The sequence below is a fragment of the Fukomys damarensis genome, unplaced genomic scaffold, assembly GCF_012274545.1.
Source record: "Fukomys damarensis isolate Sample0158 unplaced genomic scaffold, DMR_v1.0_HiC HiC_scaffold_27, whole genome shotgun sequence".
Classification (NCBI taxonomy): Eukaryota; Metazoa; Chordata; class Mammalia; order Rodentia; family Bathyergidae; genus Fukomys; species Fukomys damarensis.
Window position 1 is genome coordinate 3,763,247 of NW_022900939.1, and position 22,728 is coordinate 3,785,974.

Here is a 22,728-nt window from a genome sequence, read left to right on the forward strand (position 1 = left end):
GAGGGAGAGAGAGAGAGAGAGAGAGAGAGGGAGAGGGAGAGGGAGAGAGAGGGAGAGATGCTGCTATCGCACTTCCCTTTGCCAGCTGGAGAAACAATTTGTGCGAAGTCCGTTTAAACATTCATTTTAATACCTTTAGTACCAGATACGGTGTGCATGTGTGAGAGTAGGGAGGGAGGAACCAAGGCGCAGAGTGAAGAAACTTAGAAACGGATACAACAGTTAAGCTTTTGGTCGTTGCTGTGGGTACGAGGAAGGGTGGCCTCGGCCTCATGTTTAGAAGGTTTATCCTACCTGCGCCCTTGTGGCTCAAACCTTCTCCGTCAGGTGTCTTTGGACATTGCCACTAGATGGCAGCACGAGATTGCCAAACACAAGAAAATTGTCCGGATCCTTTGGTAACAGAAGCATTTTTAAAACTTATGCGGGGGCGGGGGACACGTGGACCCAAACTTTCAAAGTCTAAGAATAAATTTTGTATACGGTGAAGTCATACACACATTTTGGGTTCTTTGTTCCTATGCACGTTTAGTCTATGGTAAAGGACCAGCATTTTCACCAGATTCTCTACAGTTTGGGACACAGAGAAATTTAAATTCACTCATCTACCTGAACAGAGGCAGAGGTAGCTTTTGTATCATGAAGATGAGTTACAAAGGGGAAATGACCCTGCTGTGGCACGGTTTAAAAACACACAGTTCAGAGTTTTGGGTCCTCAAACGTTCCCACATCCCTTACGTCACCAAAAGAATAACCAGTAGCAAAACTGTTCCACGAGCTGTGACTGCTTTTCTAGTGTGTCCTTTGCTACTTTCTAAATGAATAAAAATGAACGAAAGTTGCTGTGTTTTTCTTTTTGGTTATTAATTTCATTTTTCCATGTTGCTCCCGGATTAGGATATTTGGCAAATATTTGATTTTTTATTCCTATTTTTATTTTTTTACTTCATTTTGAAACTCCCACTTTAATTTTCAGATATCTAACGCATACTTTTCCTCATCATGAGGGAATACTTACACATGAATAGCAACGGTGCTTACAGAATGTTATTATCCCTCGAGGTCTTGGGACACTTTAAGGACGGGGTATTGTCGTTGTCGTACATGACAGATGATGTGTAAGCCCTGTAGAGATAATTTTATTTTTAGGTAACTCTAAGAGAGAGAAGAAAAGCCGAAGTCTGTGATAGTGCAGTGATCTTCTTGAAGCAACATGGAAAGTGATGGCGGGCACAGATATCGAATTAAACGCTTCTCTGTTTAAGCCCCTTTTCCCCCTTTATTACCATGTATATTCTTATTGAGAAATGATTTTTTCCAGTGATTTTTGTACCAGTCCCTCCTTGCTCTAACATTTACTTATTTAGAAAGTATTTTATTTAGCATGTTTGATCTTTTGCACTCTACTTTTAATTTTGGGAATTTTCTTGATATATTTTCTTTTTTCCCTTAAATTCTTTTATTGATACATTTTAGGTACACAATACAGTTACATTCGAAATTGAGAAAGGCACCGTGATATCACTAAAGGGCGTACAGAATCAAAGCTGAAAGGCTGCATACGTTCATCTAACACCTAATTACTGAGCTTCTACATTCCAGGCGCTGATCGTGTTGCTTGGCTACTCCCGCATCGACTGAACTGACAGGTAGCAGATCCCAGGGGTTCTCCAGTGACTTCAGTCCTGCTGTGTCAGCCAAGTCTGTGCTGGGGGCGATGTTAGCAGGCAGCCTGCCTGTCTGATGTGTGTGGAGACTGAATTAGCTGTGCAGAATCACTTCACGAACCATAAGCACATGCTGCTGCTGCTGCTTCATAATCAGCAGTATAATCTTCCAGTACAATGAGCAAATGTGCGGAATTAGGACCTCGTGCTAATTTTGCAAAACTTTCCAATACTGGCTTTGTTGTAGGTTTGTGAGCCGCACTAAAGGGAAGTGGAGGCAGCTCTGGGGGACAGCAAGGAGCTCTGGGGATTTTGGAATTGGTCACTTAAGTCCTAAACTAAATCCACTACTTAAGTGTTGTGATTTTTTTTTTTTTTTGTATAATGCTGAAGGTCAAACCCTGGGCCTTGTGTTTGTTTTTAAGACAGGGTCCTGCTATGTAGTTCAGGCTGACCTTCAACTCTCTGTGTAGACCTTGAACTCATGGGAATCTTCCTGCCTCAGCCTCCCAAGTACTAGGATTACAGGTGTGTGCAAAACTCCTGGCTCAAACCCAGGGCCTTACAGTGGCCCTTGTGGTTCTTTTAATTCCACCTGTAAACATGGGATGCCTAATGCATTGAGCACTTGTAGCTCATTTCTTGAAGGAGATGAAGTTTTCAGACTATAAACATGAAAAACCTTAATTATTTTCATCACTGATTCTCCCAAATGTCTTACAATCTCCAACATCCCTGGTACTCATTAATATCTTGCTTGTTGAAGCAAGAAACCATGATTTTCTTTTCTAAGAAAAGAGTCAAGTTGTAGCATCATGTTCTTAGCCAAAAATATAACTCAGCTACTTCTACTCTTCAGCGAGTTTTTGTAAAACCATGAATACCTTCCATATTCCCTTGTCAAATGAAACATTAAAAATAAAATGTTATATACGTGTTTTAAAAATCTCGACACAGGAAGACCAAAACAAAAAACAAAGACATAAAATGTACCGACCGATAAGGTTAATTAAAAAAAAAAATAAAGGCAAACAACAAAACCAAACCACAGGTAAAAATAAATCACATCACTCAGTAGTTACATTAGTGAGAGACAAAGGCACATGACATTTAAAAGCATTCTAAGCTTTCTAAAATGACTATGTTCTTTAACATATTTACTGGAAATTACTGTAGAAGTCCCCTCAGAAGTCTATCAGGTTTTCTCTTGTCTTTTTCAGGTGGCATAAATCTCCTTTTATTCATTTGAACTTGAGACTGGGATTTTAGAAGCTTGCTTACCTTACTTACTTGTCCCCAGCGGTCAGAAGTGCTGTTGATTTAAGGCCGCCTCGCCGTTGCTTACAAGAGAAATATTTGATCGGCACTGCAGTGCCCTCAAGGGTGCAAGGGCTGCTGCTCCTCCCATGCTGACCTGTGCAGTCCTAAGGCTACAATTCTTGTGCTATGGATTTTGCTCTCTCTGTTTCTGAGCCTGTGAACCCTGCTGGGAAAGATGAATGAAGGGAGGGGAAGTCTTGGGGCAGGGAGCTGAGCGGGGGAGAAGTTGCATCTATAAATGCTACATACTTTAGTACATTGGTATGCGACTAACAATTTGGCCAACACGTAGCTGTGGCATGAGAACCATGGATGACCTCAACTCCTGTGTAGGTAGAGAAGACCTTACACTGGGAAGATCCTCTTACTCTCAGCTTTGTGACCAACTTGCCCCACATCTTCAGAAGGCTTCCTGCTCCTCTAGGAGGGACGCGTGTTCCATCTGTAAAATAGAATAGTAATTTCTGGGAGCCAGGAACGGCAGTTGCGTATTACAGTCAGGATAATGGACAGCTTTGGCAGTGCTGATTATGACTATGAATGAAAGCAGCCAGACAGATACAGCACAGCTAATGCACAAAGGATGGAAATGTAGGAGAAAATTGAGGCCATGAGGAGGAAGAACTAGGTTTGCAGATGCTCAGGGCAGGATGGAATTAAGGAAGGAAGGAAGGAAGGAAGGAAGGAAGGGGGGAAGGAAGGCGTTTGGGCGGGGGCTTCACCTTGAGTCAGGGCACTCAGTCGATTCCTGGCAGAAGCTTCGGGCCTTGGGATTGGCGGCGAAGGAGGACTGGACACCTAGCGGTCAGGAGGAGGGCGAGGGAGGGAGCAGCAGGGGACACAGGAGCGGGAATGGAAGGGTGGGGATAGGAACGGGGAAGACAACAGAGTCAGTTGTGTGAGGAGTTGGGGGCTTTACGTCTTTCTGGAGGAAGAGACCAAGGAGGGACCTGGTAAGGTATCCTGGGACAGAGAGAGGAGACACATGGGGACCGGGTAGGAGCTGAGGTGATGGCGGAACAGTACCGAGGCTGAGCGCCCGCTGCCCCTTCTCACTGTGTTCCAGACACGTGCGACACGCACGGAACGCTCTGCGCCTCTTTTTACTTTCGGTGCAAAGGAAACTCAAGAGTTTTACATAACTTGTTCAAGATCAAGAGCTCGTGTTCTAACCTAGAGGAGTCCCCTGAAAGGCCTAGGATCTCGCCTAGAAGGAGGGTTTTCACTGTAGCCTTTCCCAGGCTTTCTATTTTCACAAGTTGATTTGATCTCCTGGGTTTGCTGAACTTTGCTAAACTGGAGTCCATTTGTTGTGTTTTATTTTGTAAGGTGAGAGGTCAAACCCAAGAAGACAGCACAGCAGCACCGAATTCCTCAGTTTGCAAAGGCCTCCTCCTCTGTCCTTAGCTCTGGGCGCTCTATGCTGTTTGGCTTGCCAGGTCCCCGGAGATAACTTCTGGAGCTGAACACAATTATCAACTAGGAAGTTTTCTTATTTAAAATTGCCCTGATTAATTAGTCCCTCTGAAGCTTGTTTAGGTTCCACCACATCATCCATCTTTGGGGGCTGGCAGTCTCTCCACACTCAATGGTCTTAATGGTACCCAGGGCATCTCATTAGAGGAAGATCTGTAGCAACTGTTGGGCCTTGGAGCCTGGGTCATACACTGATGTGGATACTTTCAGTTACCATCTTGCTATAATGATTTCTCTGAAGAGTCCAACACTGTTTGCGGGGCTCCAGAGTCTTTTTTGAGTCACAGGAGTGTGGAGAACAGAAAATCCCCCACCTGTGATCGGGACTGAACTCCCTCTTTGTTAAGCAAGGCGACCAGAAACAAGGGAAGGAGGATTAATTGGTTCAAGTTCACACAGTTAGAAACATAAACTGGGTTAGAGCCTGGTCCTGCTACTTAGGGCAATGATTTTTTATAGAGTAACATGATACCGCCTTAAATAGAGAGGAAGGAAAGGTATCAAAAAGGAGGAAAAAGTAAATTAAGGAAGTAAAGCTCAAGTAACTGTCATTGAAAGGGGAAAAATCCACTATTTTATGATTCATTTATGATTTTCCCAAAGGAACTACCACTGTAAAATAAGGACAATGAAACAATTATGTTCTTGTGAAATTTTTGAAGTCTTTGTGGGGTAATGGGATTTTTTTAAAAAAATGGGAGCCAGTACTTTCTGGAAATTTTGGATGATGCCAGTATGCAGCAGAATAGCTTTGACTCCCAGCTGGGTCTCCTATTTCCTCTGCTTTCTCCTCTTTGATAGCTCATTTTATTTTTAAGTTTACCTGGATCTTTCCTTTGAGAAATACTGAATGTAAACTGAATGAATGTTAGCTGTGCCAATCTATGCATTTGTATGTGATCTTGCACATGCAACTACATACAAAGTAAACAGCTACATACATATTTACCTATGTATATGTGGAGACTCTGTGTGTGTACACATATCAGAGACCAAATATTTTATTTAACTTTGAGGGAGGCTTTGAAATGAGGAAATGCTGGCCAGATGACTAGATATAGTGTTGAGATTAAAATGTGACGATGCTACCGCTTGTCAAATGTTCAGTGTGAAGTATTTTGTTGTCTCTTCACTGTGCTGTTTCCTTTTCTTTGTAGAAGCCCTTAATCTTGGTCTACTTAATTTCAGTTTTTGCTGCTTGCGCTCTTTTTTTTTTTGCTACTGGGGATCAAACTTGGGTCCTTGTGTTTGCAAGGCAGGCACTGGAACCACTGAGCTAAATCCCCAGCCCCTGTTACTTGTGCTTTTGAGGTGGTAACTAAAAACAAAACAAAACAAAACAAAACAACAAAAAACCCCCAAATCCATATTGATGCCAATGGTATAAAGCATTTCAGTTAAATTTTCTTCTACTAGTTTCATAGTTTTGAGATTTTGAGTTAAATCTTCATTTTAAGTTGAATTTTGTAAATAGTGGGAGATACAGATCAATTTTATTCTTCATTTGTGCTTCACACTATATGTTCTTGGAAACCAGTAGGCTGTGTTTATTTCTGGGCTCTTTATTTTTCCCCATTGATGTTTATGTCTGTTTATTAATGCCAATACCACACTACTTTGGTTACTATAGCTTTATAATATATTCCAACCTGAAGTAGTGTGATACTTTCTGCTCTGCTCTTGGTCAAGATTGTTTTGACTAAGTGATGCCTTTTGCTATTTTATACAAATTTCAATTTTTTTCTGTCCTGGGAAGTATGCCATTAGTAATTTAATAAGGATTGCATTGAGTCTATAGATGCTTTGACCAGCACAGACATTGTAACAATATTAATTTTTCCACTACACTATTATGGATATGATTCTACTTACTTGCATCATCTTCACTTTATTTTATCAATATTTTATACTTTACAATATAAAGATCTTTCACCTCTCTGAATACATTTATTTCTATGTAGTGTTTGTTTTTTGAAGCTACTGTAAGTGGATTATTTTCTTGATTTCTGTTTCCATTGGTTTGTTTCATCTATAGAAATGCTACTGATTTTGTTTTTTTTTTTTTTTTTTTTTTTTTGGTATCGGGGATTGAACTCGGGTCCTTGTGCTTGCAAGGCAGGCCACCAAACCGCTGAGCTACTGATTTTCAAATGTTGATTTTGTGTCTTTAAAATACACAGAATTCGTTGATTAGTTCTGCTTTTTTGGTGGACAATTTGGAATTTTCCACATGTAAGATCATCTTGTCTGCAAGCAGGAGCTATTAAGTTCCTCCTTCCTAATGTGGACACCCTCACCCTTTTCTTGCCCAATTGCTCTGGCTATCACTTCTAGTACTGTGCCAAATAGAAGTAGTGAAAGTGGCTGTTCTTGTACAAGGAACACAAATAACTCAATAGGAAACAGACAAACAAAACCCCAAAGCAAATAAATAACCTGATTTAAAAATGGGGAAAAGTCCTGAATAGACATTTTGGCAAGAGAATACATACAGATTGCCAACAAGTATGTGAAAGAATTCTCAGTATCACTGCACAACAGGAGAATGCAAACTATAACCACAGTAAAACGTTACTTTACTCTAGTTAGGATAGCTACTATCAAAAAGATGGCACAAAAGAAGTGTTGAGAAGGATGTGCAAGAAAGAGACCCCCTCCCACTGTTGATGTGGATGCAAATTGGCACTGCCATCATGGAGACAGAAGGAGTGTGCTCAAGAATTTAAAATTAGAGCTTTCCATGCAAGGGCGAGGCCCTGGATATCCAGCACTGCAAAATAAAATAATAAAATGAAATAAACAGGCTAAATAAAATAAAGTGGAATTACCATATAATCCAGTGATTACACTGACAGGTGTACATCTAAAGCCAAGAAAAGCTGTATGTTGCAAAGAAGTTTGTACTCTTGGTTGTTGCTGCATTGATTCCAATAGTCAAGATGTAGAATCGGGCTGGGGATTTAGCTCAGTGGCACTGCACCTGCTCCACAAATGCAACGTCCTGAGGTCCTGGGTTCAATCCCCGGTATTGCAGGAAAAAAAAAAAAGATATAGAATCAATGTAAGAGTCTGTCAGTGGATGAAAGGATAAACAAAATGTGCTGGAGTACAATGGGGTACTATTCAGCCACAAAAAGAATGAAATCCTGACACTTGCACTCAGGTGAGTGAACCTGGTGGAACTGTACTCCATGAAATCATCAAGTTGAGTGAAAGTAAGTACTGCAAGATCTTCCTCTGTTCTGGAGCCTCAAATATCAGTGTCCTAGATGGAGAGATCGGACTGGAATCTGTCAGAGGCTGACATGGTGAAAGGGGTGAGGCTATGCTAGTTAATTACTCATAATGACAGGTAGAAGCAAGAACTGTGAGAGATCCATTATGCAACAAAATGACTGTTGTATTGATAAGAAATGTAAGTAGATTGTTATACGTTATTGCCACAAAAGTGATAACTTAATGAGGTGGTGCATTTATTAATTAGCTAATTTAATCATATATATATATATCTATATATATATAGATATATATAGATATATATATTAAAAATCTCTTGTCCTAACAACATAAAATGTTATCTGTCAGTTGTAAAAAGTAAAATAGAGGTCATTTAAAAATTAAAATGTGAAGGCTGCAATAGAAAGGCATGAGGAAGTTCATTTTCTTCTCTTTTTTACAAATCACACAAACAAGTAATTTGTTGCCTCTACTTGGCAACGCTTGCCTCTTAACGTTGTTTGGTGCTACGCTTTTGCACTCAAAAATAGTATATGTTCATAATACATGTTCCGATAAGGTAAGCAAACGCGTACTGGGAGAGAACCTAGATATGGCCACAGCCCAACTCTCTGGCCTCCCCGTCCCACAGCAAGCGCCAGGAGTTCTTGTGCTTTCTCCCGGAGAACTTTTATCTGTTAGCAAGGCTGCGCATTAATACTTTCCTAGTGTTACACTAAGACGGATGGGAAGATCCTGGAACGTAGTTCAGTGATTTGCTTCTTTAAATTCCGAAATACTTTGTGCCTTGGAGTTGGTATTCATGTATTGATTACTTCCTTGCTTACCGAACTCAGCGCGCAGGTCATCAAGGGCCGCATCGTCAGCTGCTGTGCGTGGGGCTTTCAGTCCGGGACAAGAGAGAAGAGCACAGTTACAAATGTACGTGGATTTCACCACGGAGAAAGTGCTACAGAGTGGAGATTCTCGGCTACGGGTACTTCAGGGGCTGCGGATCCCGCAGAGGATTAGAGCAGCAAGATCCGGCCCTGGTGGCGGAGCCAGGCCCCTGCGCAGTGCAGACCGGCTGAGCCTGGGCGCTGCTTCCACTCGCCGCAAGGTGGCGAGAGTTCCCTGAGAAAGGACCTTCCCGGCCCAGGCGGAGCTGGAAGGTGTTCTTTGGCAGGATGCATATAAACATTTAGCATCTATGGTTCATAATAACACATTGAGTGTAATGCATATATTTACACACACTGGCAGAATCAATTCTTCTTTTTTTTGTTTTGCTGTAGCGGGGATCAAACTCAGGACCTTGCACTCAGGACCTTGCACTTGCCAGGCAAGCGCCAGGACACTGAGCTACATCCCTGGCCCTAAATGCCTCTTTAATTTTATTGCAAAGGTAATACCGTGTGCCTGGGACTGAAAAGCCAAAACACAGTGAACCGTCTGGGGATCAGTAACAAATACCTTCTTCACCCTTCTCCTTAGTATGCAGCCCCTTCCGATTCACGTTTCACCTCCCTCTCTCTGTTTAAAAGCCATCTTCTGCACAAACAAAAACGTGGTATTTACACACAACACAGTGCTTTACGTCCTCTGTAAAGAAGGGTAACCTCGAGTCCTTTGTAGGACCACGGATGAGCCTTGAGACCTTTATTTTTGGTGAAATAAACCAGACACACAAGCTTAAACATCGAATGGTTTCTCCTGAAATCCAAAATAGAAGGAAGAGCAAAATAAAAGAGAGGTGACAGGAAGCAGGGAGAGGGATCTTTGTCAAATGCACTGAGAGATGACAGATGGGGGAAAGGAGCAGGGAGAGAGGGCTTCAAGAGAACTGAGACCTGTGGTGTCTCTGCCAACTTCACACAGGGAATGGGGTCAGAACGGCCGACACGTGCCGACCAAAAATTTAAAAGCGAAAGCCCTGCTTACTTGCCCTGCTCCTCCCCGACCTTTCTCTCTCTCCTTAAGAGAGTTTTAGGTTTACAACCAAACTGAATGGGAAATACAAAAAGGCAACACTTTGAACAGATTCTTTTCCCTTGCATTTACCTGTCAGACATATTTTATTATAATAACTTGCTTTCATTATGCTTTTCCATTACTAAGTTATCTTGCAGGGTCTGTTTCAGTTTGAGTTTTACGCTGACAATCACGAGGCCTGTCACAGTGAGGTTTCCATATATGACAGCTAGTGAGTCCATCTGTTTTGCTAGGGGTAGGTTAGGCTAGGTTTCGTACAAGCTCTTGACAGGTTTTGTCTCTCCAGTGCGCGGAAACTCAAATCCACGTGGCTTCTATCTTTGGTGCTGCCACTATCACCATGGCACCCAAGTTTGGCAGCTGATAGAAGCGGGGGAGTACATAATGGGGTGTGAGGTTCTGTGGCCAGGGAGAGCAGTGGCGTCCTGGGCCTCTGTCCACGTTCACTGGCCGGAAAGTGACCACATGGACCGGGCTTTAGCCACCGAGCATCCGGGAAATGCAGTTTTCCTGTGTGTGCTAAGGTACAATGTGGCTTGATCAACATCTCACTGATGCGGGCCACTGGGTAGAAGGTAAACACAACGAGAGTGCGTCCATTTGTCCGACACAATCTTTCCTTTCAGTGGTGTTGTGCTTTGCACTTGCGATCCACAGTCACTCTTCTGATTTGAACATTTTTATAAGAGAAGGAATAATTCTTCTTGAGAACTTGTCTCCCCTTTTCCCTCGGAACGTCTACAATTAAAAATCAGTATAGTCTTGCTTCCTCCTTTTTGGAATACTTTCATATTATTTTAACAAGGTTTCCTCTGGAGACTTTGTTTAGATTATAAAATAATAAAGAGTTATTGTCCATCTGCCAACGCTTTAATTAGTGAAGTCTAGAAGATCAGAATTCTGAGACCACGGGATGGAAATTTATTTAATTTCCCCAGTGTGACTCAGATGATTTCGGCACCGTTCGCTTCGGAGAGTTTTAACCTCACTCTGGATGCCTTTTCTTCGGGCGGTGGAAATCTGAGCCCTGTTGCGTGGCGGCTCTGAACCCTGCACGCTGAGAAGCTCGTGGGCAGCTGGCACACGAATGAGATTTCCTAGGCGCCTTCTGCGGGGGACCTGGGATTCCTCGAATCCCAACGACATTTTTCCTGGTGATCTCTGGGCCCAAATTCAAGAGCCCTGTTTAAGTAGAGGCGCAGAAACGGTGCAGGGTTTTGGAAAAGGACGAGGATCGAAGGGAAAGCGCTGGAGCCGCGTGAGGCCTACAGAGTGTATCGCAAGGAGCTTTGACTGTACTGGGTCTGCCAGTGACGGGTAAAGCGCTGTCGCTGTCCAGCGGCTCCAGGAAATCGCTTTACCTCGTCGCTATGACAACTAAAGGAATATCAGCCCAAGTGCAAGGCTGTGTCTACTGTGTTTTCTGCTGTATCTTTGTGTATAAGCACGTGACCAGATGAATTATTCCTACTCATTTTTCAATGAATATTTCTGGGTTATTTCTATTTCTAAAAATAATTGCTCTTAATTCGGATGCTCACCCATGAACTCCGAGAGCGTCTTCCTGCCACTAACGTCAGGTGGGAGCGGCGGGAGAACAGCGTGTGGACTCTAGACATCTAGAAACGTGACCTTTAGGCACGTGTACTTGGTTCATAGCTGTACTGTGCGGTCAACAGACAAAAGACACAGATTCTCACGAAGGATGGAAGGGGTTTTGTCCCTGGTCATATTCTCTCTGCAGCTTTTTGATCATAGTTATTGATTTTCCTGTCAGATTATTATTCCTTGAGGATAGAGCTCATGTCCCAGGGGCTGACCTAATACTGCGTATGCTGGATGGATTGGAATTCAGTGTGGCAGTTGAGAAAATATGTTGTGGAGTTGGGAAGATCTGGGTTTGAATCTTGCCTATCTCGGTAGATCGTTAGCTGTATGCCTTAGCACAACGTATGCGTAACCAGTTCTACCCCTCAGTTACCACAGCTGGGAGATATTCTCTGCCATGTTGTAGCAGTGCTATATCTCAGCTCTGATGATTTTATGGCTACTCCTTTCTAAAATTTACAGGAAACGTGGGTAATCACTACTGCGCTGCAGACAGCCACATTGAGGTAGGTGAGGATCTCACGTTTGGTCTAAGCAACATCCTATGGGCTCACAGAAGGAGTTGTGCATTGCAGTGATTTAGAGTACAACAAAGGGAAAGCTGTGATTTTTCACGGCATCTTCCAAGGGCCTCTATGATCAAACTGACTTTACTGAAATTAGCTGTATATTGTACACATATTTTTGCCTACTATTTTTTGAGAGCTGGTTTATGAAGGAAAAACATTTCAATTCTCTGAAAAGATCATTCATATATTCTCTCCTTTTTCTGTTTGTCTTTTTCAGGGTGAATTTTCTTTATTTATGTGAACCCAAACAATCTCAATGAACTGAATGCACCAGCATATTGTGAGGATTTCAACTGCCATGTATTAAGCCAGATATTTTAAAAATTACAAACTTATAAAACCATACCACTCTGGTCACTATATGTTTTTGGTTTGGACATAGAGTTATACAATTTATTATCCTTTTATTTACATTAACATGTAATGGGTTTATTATCATTATCTCATTTAGGTTTATTTCTGACATGAAAAACATTGCTAGATATAACTCACATGAAATCTTTTAGAGGTATTCAATAATACAGAGTCCACCAAAAATATATACACACTTCAGGGAAAGCAACATTGTATACTGTTTTGATGGATGCTGTTACCCTCTTGTGAGGGACCCTAGGGGATGCAGTGTGTCACCAAAAACCGCTGCCCTGCCGGTCCTTACAGGAAAAATTGAAGATGCATGTGCAGCAACTTCAACCTCCACGGCCACCCAAGCAGCAGTTAGCCTAACTAATAAATGTCTGGAAGCTCATGACCACCACTTTGAGACCCTCTGGTAATAGTCACAAAAGTCATCATTTATGATTATAAATGCATATAGTTACTTGGCTGTCTCCTCATGAGGTTATAAGCTTTACTCTGGCAGGCTCTGTATGTGTGTATATGCTTTACTTAAGTATACACTTTATTTTCATTTTAATAACATGTATTTATTTTTATATAAAATTTAATTTACTTTAAAATTATTTTTTGTTTTTTGACACCTTTAATGGAGAGATGTTGCAAATCCTTTATAATTGTTACCTCACTTAATGTTAAGAACAAATTGTTTTCATTTTATAGATGAGAAAAGCAAGCTTTAAAGAGTTTAAATTCACTTCTCTTGGTCACACACTGGTGAATTATAGACTTGGGATTCATTCCTATGCTATTCCATTTTTTTTTTCAGTCTCTTAACCATTAGTAAATTCACCTAACACATTACCTGTCCCACAGTTGTGTTTCTCCTAACATCTAGCTCAGTGCCAGTCTCCTAGGAACAGTCGTATATGTTTTAAATGAATAAATATACTGATGGTCAGGTGTAGAAATAAGGTCTGCACGAATCCTGTGATTTTAGGGTAATCAATAAGCTTTTCCTCTCAATACAGTTGTTTACTAAATGGGACAGTATTGAAAAGTGATGGTTTTATTAGTTATGACAGACAACGAGGGTGTCTCACTTTTAGAGAGTTCAGTCTGTAGTTGTTGGTCTTCAGGGCAGAAACGTCATGGCTGTGGAAGCCACTCAGCCCATGGTGGCTGAAGGAAGCCAGGCAAGGGACAGGGCCAGAGCGGGAGGGCTGGGACCACACAGAAGGCCCAAGGTCACCCCCATGTCCCCCGGAAGCACGTGTTACTCTTCTCCACCCAGCCCTGCTGAAATCATGATGAATGGTCACAATGGTCAACCTACTGAGGCCTGAATTTTGAGATCTTTTTGTAACCATTGTCTTGATCATTTTTATCTTGAACTGCCACCATTTCAGAGTGCTTACTTCAGGCTATTGTTCATGTCGGTTTCTTTTTATATCAAATTAGTGAATAAGACTCATGTGCCAAACGTTTTCTAGATCAACTGGATCATCTGTGTACGTGATGACTGATCTCTCCCATCCTCAGTTCGGAATGGTAACGAGCGTTATGATTGGTCCCCCGGCACGGGAACAGCGCTGGAGGAGCCTCTGTCTTTTCACAGCACATCCCCCGGGGGCGCAAATCCAGTAGAATAGCCTAGTGTCACCAGCCCTGGGAAGAGGGGTTCTGTGAGCAGAAGGCACTTGTACACTAAGGTAATGTGGCCCAACCTGGACTCCAGTGGAAAGCCAGTGGAAGTGCCTATTCGCCGGCATGAGGATAAGTACTATATTTAATTACCAAAGCGAGAAAAAGGTCAGTAAAGCACAATATTAAAAAAAGTTAAAATAACTATTAATGGGAGCAAACCAGAGCACAAGTCTACTTCATGAAACAGCATAAAGTTCTTTTATTTTAGGATTGTATTTCATGGAGAAAGAAGAGTCCCCAGATAGCTCTGCTGAAGATTTATTTCTCTTTCGGTAAACAGCCAGTTAGTTGTATATTTGACAGATGATTTTGTTCTTGTAAACTCTGCAGCCATGGCTCCCTGCTTTCTCTCCTATGCTGCCTCAGAAACCATTTTAACACTTAGAGCATGTCAATGTGTGTAAAAATTTAAAGGGTCAATATTTTCATGAATTTAAAGTGTTTTTCTATATTAGTGCATGGTAATGCTTCTTAACAGGGAAGCACAGCTCTATAAATCTTTGGTATTGTGTTGGGCATTTATAATTAATATCTAACCGAAGAACTATCTAATCAAGCACTGCACTGCATCACACAGCCACCAGGCAGATAAAGCCTGAGGGGGACGGAGAGATCACCAGGGGGCCGGCTCCTCTGCTGCAACCAATTCCAGAAGCATCTACTTCTTCAGGAGTCCTCCCGATGAAGGGGGCTGTTTGGTTGCTGCAGATGAGAGATAACTGGTGGAGAGAAAGTTTCTGAGCACCTTTAGAATCCAAAATGCATGCAGCCAGCTTTAAGTTCGTGATTGGACAGCAATGAAATGTAGCTTTAGAAAATTCTTTTTATCGATCTACCTATATATCGTGTGCCTATGCATCTCATCTGTCTTTACCATTCAATATATTATGCGTTATATTTCACTCGTTCTCTTTACAAGGAACTTTGGGAGATATGATTTCAAAGTTAATGTCAAGGATGGTAGCATGTTGCTTGAATATTTGGTGTGTTTTCTTGTCACTTTACCCTAATATATGTACACGTGGGCTGCTAGTAATTTTCTAGTAATCCTTGTAAAGAGGACTGGTGGGTGTGTGCAACAGGTTTTAACTCTGTCTCCGCTTTATGTTCAGTTTTTTCCCCTTTACCATTCTTCGTTTATGCAACTGCCTGCAAAAATCTCTGTGGGTCTCACACTCCGCCGCCTCCAGTTCATCTTGTTTGGAAAATCACTGATGTAATATCCTTGTGTGTATGTTCACACTGACCTTTGCTTTATGCTTTAACAGCTGCAGAAGGAAACAAGAGAGGTTGGAGAACAAGTGTTTCTCACAATTTTCATTCCCACCGGAAATTTCCTACATAAGTCTGGCATTACCCGGCTTGTGTTAAATCCACACGTCAACGAGAGGTGGTTTCTGAGTGAGAACGGCTGGGAATGTGGGCAGTTACAACACAGGGGCAGTGGAAACCCAAGTAGCTGTGGGGTGGAGGAACCAGATCAGCAGATTATGAAGTTTAGATATTGCAACAACAGTTTTAACTTTTGGGTTTCAGACTTCCTTTGAACATTGGTGGTGTAATGCTGTCCCACTGAACTGATGAGGGCAGGTATGAAAACAAAGCTACAGAGGGAGTTATGCTATTTAAAATAGCTAGCAGCCAACTAAGTTCAGAACCCAGATTTCCTATTTCATGATCCTATGCAGCTTCTAGGAAAGTGCTTTGTTAATAAATGGCCTTGGCAACTGACCAGGGAGTTAACAAAAATTCCACTTACTGCAATCTTTTTCATACAAATATTTAACTTTGACAAGAATGCTAGCATTAACATTTATTTAAATAAAAACAAATCTGCCTATCTAGCATCTGCAATCCCAGTGGGAGGAACCTGTGTCATGGTACCGATGCGGGTCCAGGACAGCTCTTCTTTTTTTTCCTAGCTCAATTTTAAGGGTATGCTTTAACAGAATCACCAAGACTTATCTTTTGTTTTTCTTAGCAAAAAATATTTTTATAATGTGTATTTACTACCCAAAATTTTACCCTCCCTGTCAACCCAGAACCCTGGATAGCTTAGGCTGAACCCTTCTTGGACTGAGGTAGGTTGTAACAAAAATCTTCCAAAGGAAGTTGCAGCTCTCCTTTGCCTACCACAGTCCTCTCCTGCTTCGGCTTCTGGGTCCAAGGGAAGCAGGTCATGTTCCATAACTTCCTGGTTTGTTTTACCACTGATATTATAACAAAGTACCGCAAAAGCAGCAGCTTGAAAAACATCCAAAAATGTGCTCTCTGGAAGTCTGGGGATAAAAAGCCCAGAGTCAATGTCACTGAACCAAAATCAAGATGTATGAGAGCTTGTGTTTCTTCCCATCCTTGCCAGTATTTTAAAATGATTTTTTCACAACAGTCATTTTAACAGGGCTGGGATGAAACCAGCGCACCTAAGAGGTAAGCGTATCCATGTTCATTGTGGCCCCATTACAGTTGTTATGGGATCGACCTAGGTACCATCAATAGACGAATGCATACAGAAAACATGGTATATATACACAGGGGAACATTATTGAACCACAGATAATAACAAAACTCTGTCAATTTTCAACAAAATGGATGAAACTGGAGGATGTTAGGATAGCTAAGTTAAATAAATGAGGCACAGAAACAAAAATACTGCAAATGTCCTCTAAGAAGTGGAAGTTAAAAAATATGTTAACCTGAAAGTAAAATGGCGATTAGTAGAGGTTGGGAAAGGCAGGTTGTGTAGAGGGAGGTCGCATTTGAATGGTGCGTGCTGTACACAGATACTGAAATATCACAATAAATCCCCTTAATGTGTACACTGAATGCACACCCTTCAAAAACCAGAATATTAAGAAAGGAGAAAGGAAAAGGGAAAAAATCTCAAGGAGGATGTAGCCCTGGACAAGTGTGGTGTAGAGGGAAGAGCTAACCATCCTTCAGTGTTGCAGAATAAGGTTGGCTCTTGTCAGTAAATTTCCTTTAATTCAATTAATTTTTGATGAGCCCTCTCAGCTTGCCCTAATTCAACCCACTAGGCTGTGTTCCCAACCTTCTAGCATTTGGACTGCTTTTTTTTAGGATGACGAAACCTAGTGAGTCACACCCTTGAAGGGTGCAGAGAGGCTGTGTGCTTGGCTTAATGATTTCTGTAATAGAGTTCAAATCATGCAGAGTTACCATGGTGATATCCGTCCATATTGGGTGTGGCTGTAGGACTGCAGCAAGCCAAGGAAGACAGTCAATAATCATAGAAGAGAGACTGATGACATGGCCCTTGTAAATGATTCCTTTGTTGCCTTGGAAGAGTAAACACAACAACAAACAATCACCAAAAGCAGCATTCTCATCAGATGTTTCCATCAACTGCTTTCATTTTAGAAGTCATCTGTATTTAAAGTGTGTTTAATGTAGAAGTACTCGTGCTCTGTGGGCCTTATTTTCAGAGTACTTTTCATTCAGGCAAAGACTCTATGATTCCAAATGAAAGAATAGCAAAAACTAAAGTGATCTGCCCCTAGAGGTCGTTTCTGAATTCCATGTATAGGTGTCCTCTAATGATTAAAAATTAATAAAAACTTAGAATCATATGCAAATCTCCATTTCACAAAAAAGGAAAAATTGGATGGATAGGTGACATGCACTGTGCTATGCTTAAGGGTGGACTTCTGAGGCCAGCACAGACCTGACTTCCTGCCTATCAAAGAGGAGTGATGCTTGGTTCACCATGCACACACCCTATAGTAAACAGCACGTATGGATCCCATGGGTGAACTGACAGGCTGGGGACCACATATAGTGACAGTGTAAGTCAGGCGGCTGTATGTTCTAATCTCTTCACAGGAAAGACCTCAGAAACCCATAATTATGGGTAAGGAAAATGCCACCCAGGTGGAGGAGTTCATCCTTTTGGGGTTCACAGAAGATGCGGGGCTCCAGCTGGTGCTCTTTTTCATCTTCCTCATCATTTATGTCTTCAGCCTCTTGGGAAATCTCACCTTGATTTCCCTGATCTGCGCCGATTCTCGACTCCACACGCCCATGTACTTCTTTATTGGAAACCTGTCCTGCCTGGACCTCTGGTATTCTTCTGTCTACTCCCCTAAAATCCTAGTGACCTGCATCTCTGAAGACAAAAGCATCTCCTTTGCTGGCTGCCTCGCTCAGTTCTTCTTCTCCGCCGGGCTGGCCTACACTGAGTGCTACCTGCTGGCCGCCATGGCCTATGACCGCTACATGGCCATCTCCAGTCCCCTGCTTTATTCCCAGGCCATGTCCCCATGGCTATGTGCCAGTCTTGTCACTGCTTCATACCTTGGTGGCTTTGTAAACTCCACCATCATCACCAGTGAGACTTTCACCCTGAGCTTCTGTGGCGACAATGTCATCGATGATTTCTTCTGTGACCTGCCTCCGCTGGTCAAGTTGGCCTGTGATATGGAGGAGAGCTACCAGGCGGTGCTGTACTTCATCCTGGCCTCCAACGTCATTGCTCCTGCCACGCTCATCCTGGCCTCCTACCTCTTCATCATCGCCGCAGTCTTGAGGATCCGCTCCGCCCAGGGCCGCCTCAAGGCCTTCTCCACGTGCGGCTCCCACCTGACTGCCGTCACCCTGTACTACGGCTCCATTCTCTTCATCTACTCCCGACCCAGCACCAGCTACGCCCTGGAACGGGACAAAGTGGTGTCGGTGTTCTACACCGTGGTCATCCCCATGTTGAACCCTTTGATCTACAGCTTGAGAAATAAAGATGTCAAAGAGGCCCTGAGGAAAATACTAGTTAGAGCTGAGTTTCCTTAAGTGCAAGTACTGGAATTTCAGAAATAAATAAAGGAAAACAAATGTTCCTTGATGTGGAAATGGTGTGCACTTGCTTTCTTAAAAATTGGTGCTAATGTATTAAATATTTTTAAAAAATAAATGAAACTGGAGCTTTGGAAAGAACTTCTAGCATGCTAATTTAGAACAGGGTTGTTAAAATCTGACAAGTTTGAAAAAAAGCAGATTTGTTCAATTTTGCCCTTGACACTCTTAAGTTGCATGTATCCATAATATTTTAAACTCTAAATGGGAAAATTCTAACTGATGATGGATCATGGGGAGAAAACAGGAAGGCGAACCCAGACAGGGTTAGCGAGGCACATTAAAAACATTGTCTATAAAATCACCTAGAAACAAGATTATTCTTTTCTGGATCTTTTTTAGTGTATATCTGAGGTACATAATAGTTACATCTTGGAGAACTGATTTCTTGATCATTTTCAATCACTTCATGCCTCAATTGTCCCCAATTCCCTTCCCCTTCTGTGAAAAAACTGCCTCCCTGTTTCCTAAAATCTCTCCTTTCTTTTGCTCTTTAATTAGTCTATCTTTTGGGCATTTTATATAAGAGAAACCATATTTTTCTGGTTTCTGCTTCTTGGCTTATATAATACAAGATAAGTTTTCCTCTCCAGTAGATGAAATATGGAACAAATATTACTTAGAGTCACTCTGAACTTTCAATAACAGAGCATTTTCCTTCCAAATCAAAAGGTAGTAGATGGATAGGCAGGTGTAAACAGCCAAGAACACAGAAACAATACATACAGGGAGGCAGAATGAATGAGGCTTCAGAAAACTTTACATGAAAGGGAAGGTTCAGAATGGAAATCTCTACTTGGTGAAGCAGTTATTGATAACAACTAAGGGCCTATAACATTTGTATTTCTTTTTTCAGTTTTACGCATAAATTTAAAATAAGACAATATTTCACCGTGATGTGTCACACTCTAATTTCAGTAGTCTTTTTGCAAGCGAAGCATGAGACTGTTGCAACATGAAAAGGCTCCACTGTTGATAACCGAGTGTGTAGATTTGCAGGGCTTTCCTAGTGCAATATTGCACATGGAGTGGCTTAAATAAGAGAAATATATTTCCCCACAGTTACGGAGGCTGGGTGTCCAAGCTCAGAGTGCTTGTGGAGTTGGCTTTTTATGGTCTTTCTCTGTGACTTGCAGGCGGCTGCCTGGCTGCTGTGTTTCCACGTGCTCTTCCCTCTGTGCCCACACTTCCGTTGTGACACTTTTCCCCTCAAATTCCTCTTGGTAAATGTGCCGGTCCTATGGGATTAGGCCCGCTCCAACTGCCACCTTTTAGTTCGGTCAGATCTTCATAGGCCCGATCTTCAAATATGGCCCCATCCATCACAGGCCCTGGAGTCAGAAGTTTCAGAGGATGGATTGTGCCGAGACGCAATGCAACTTGTAACATCCAGGACAGGTGGGAGATGCCCAGTGGGGGAGACAAAAAAGGGCATTCTGGGAGAGAGAAGAGCACAGATCAAGGAAACAACTATACAATATCTATTTAATAAGATCCTGCTCACTCGATCACGTCCTAGTTAATAAACCATCTATCCCCACACTTCAGGCAAACTCTTAATTGTGTCTTTGGAGACAGAGTATGTGTTTTTTGGCTGCTGTGTGAAAGAGGTCTCAAAGGGCTATCGAGGAAGTATGTATACCAAAGCCAACAAGGCGTGCACCGGAACACCGCAAAAGATGGAGAATGCCACCTCCAAGAGCTAGTCCTGCTGACCACGGTGAGCACTTGGGACCAAGGGCAGCCGAGAGGTTTGGCCTTCCTGTGACTGCAGCTGTGCTTAGATGGGGCGAGCAGTGTGGCCTGGCACCCAGGCAATCACTGTCATATTTCCATGCCAACACACACACACACACACACACACACACACACACACACACACACAGGCATTCTACTCTAACCCTGATTCCACCCAATGGTATAATTTTCTCCCCTAATGTACAACTTGAATTTGAGTCTGTTATTTGTGCTGAAAGATCACATATTCAATAATAGTGAACAAATCGAGTATGGAGGTGAGTCCTCTCTGCCCTCAGTGGCTGTGCTACTCTCCTCGTCGCATTCTGTGTTCAAGGCCATGAAGCTTGTCTTTAGATGCCAGGAAAACACATTCTTTGCACTGAGCTTTTTCTGTGCCAGTGAAGGCAGCAGGGAAGAGAGACTTTCCCTGAGGACAGTGCTTTCTGTGTGCAATGGCTTAGTGTGATTGGTTGTGACATTTTCTGTGCCTTTTATCTCACATTCACATATAATCAACAATTTGTTATAAATTCAAGGTGTATGTGAGGTCTTTTATTTATTCAGCTTTCTTATTACATTGCAGGATACTGTGTCGGGAAAGTGCACTTTTTTCCCCAATAATTTTAAGCTAGGTGAGAAGTAGACTATGTTAGGAAAAACAGGTCCAAGATATATATGTAATTAATTAATTAGTCTCTAAATATGTACTGAATGCTGCTAAGTTCCTAGAGGATGGTTCTGATGCTGGAATACAGCAGTAAATAAACAGACACATCTTTTTTCTTGAGGATACTACATTAAATATGCATTAAATTTGAAAAAAAAAGAGTCAGAACATGGCGCAAATTAGAACGCAAGGGGTAGACATGCAGAGTAAGGGAACAGGATACGTGGAGCATCCAATGGGTGAGGATTATTGGTAAAAAGTGGGCACAGAGTGTTTTTTTTTTAAAGTGAATGTTATGGGACCTAAAATAACATATAAAAAGGACTAAGAGGAGCTGAAACATGCAAGCATCTGCAGAATATTCCTTCAAGATGAAGGAGTAGACTGGGAAGGAAATTGTTTTGATGTCAGACAGAAATGCACATTTGAGCAGGTGGGAAAGTCACCGGCACTGGAGCACAGAGGAGGAGGGGGAGAGCAGGGCAGGTTTTAGGAGATGCATTGTGGGGTGAGCTCAACTGTGGACAACTGTGAGGCCACTGGTCTGTGTGTGTGTGTGTGTGTGTGTGTGTGTGTGTGTGTGTGTGTGTGTAATAATGTAGGCATCTTTACCAGGTTGTAAGTACAAGAGTTACCTAGCTCACATTACTTCATGGATGTACTGGACCATGCTGGATACTTTATCCAGAATGTACTGGAGGGCAGAAGGGTGTAGACCAGGTAGGAGGCTATTGCCATCCTCTTTGTAAAGAGTAACGGTGGCTTGGGCCATGGTGGTAGCCGTAGAAGTGAGAAAACTTGGGGAACATTTGAAGGAAGGGAAATTAGGGTTTGGATTTGAAAGAAACAAAAGTATGCAGTAGAGAATGGGAATAAATTGATTCAAAATATTTGAATTCAGAAAAAAGGTGAGAATTTCATGAACTGATATGGAGAAGGAACAGATCAAATTTGAAAGTGAAGATGAAGAATGTAGCTCTGAGCATACTAAGTTTAAATAGTTACGTCTGGTCTTCATCTCTTATTAGAAATGCTAGCATTAGAAAGAAACCGAAGCATCTTCTATGAGATAATATTTTGAAAAATCTCAGAATCATAAGCAGAAAATGCACTGATAAATTCCTGAGAGTATGTGAATCCTCTAAAGTTTTGTGTGCTTATTATTATGTGATTGTACATATTGGGAGAGTTATGTTTTATTAGTTCCCGGAAAGCTAGGTAACTGCTTAAATTTGTCATTAGTTATATTCACGTGAAGAAATTAAGGAATTAATTAATGGTTAGACAATGGATTCATTTCTTTTGAGGGAAACAAGAATGAGAATGCAAATCTTGAAAAGAAAACATGAATACAGCTGTCTTTGCCTCATCCCACGTATCTTTGGGTATAAAGGTATAAAGGGATTTTTAGCCTGCTATGACACATTTCATACAATTGATGAGGTCCTGTATAGCTTCCCGATGCTTCGTTTCAGAGATGTTAATTACTTTGGATCATAGTTGATTTCTGCCAGGAAAGGGATTAACCATTGTTTTGGAAATGTGTTCCTGAGAAGGGAGGATG

At 41.9% G+C, this 22,728-nt stretch overlaps 2 protein-coding genes across 2 annotated transcripts in view; both read left to right on the forward strand.

Annotated features, from left to right (window-relative positions):
- Positions 1 to 8,817, forward strand: part of LOC104851227 (olfactory receptor 998-like) — a 16,929-nt gene extending 8,112 nt beyond the window's left edge. The window contains 2 exon segments of the mRNA XM_010608402.2: positions 328 to 398; positions 8,589 to 8,817. Coding sequence (XP_010606704.2) covers positions 328 to 398; positions 8,589 to 8,817 — 300 coding nt within the window.
- An 8,941-nt stretch (positions 8,818 to 17,758) lies between these two features.
- Positions 17,759 to 18,694, forward strand: LOC104851228 (olfactory receptor 1013-like). The gene has a single exon (XM_010608403.1). The coding sequence runs from the start codon at positions 17,759 to 17,761 to the stop codon at positions 18,692 to 18,694; it is 936 nt and encodes a 311-aa protein (XP_010606705.1).
- The last annotated feature ends 4,034 nt before the right edge of the window (positions 18,695 to 22,728 follow it).

Excerpts from the sequence above, each read along its gene's own strand:
- LOC104851228 (XM_010608403.1), top strand. The coding sequence starts at position 17,759 with ATGGGTAAGGAAAATGCCACCCAGGTGGAGGAGTTCATCCTTTTGGGG.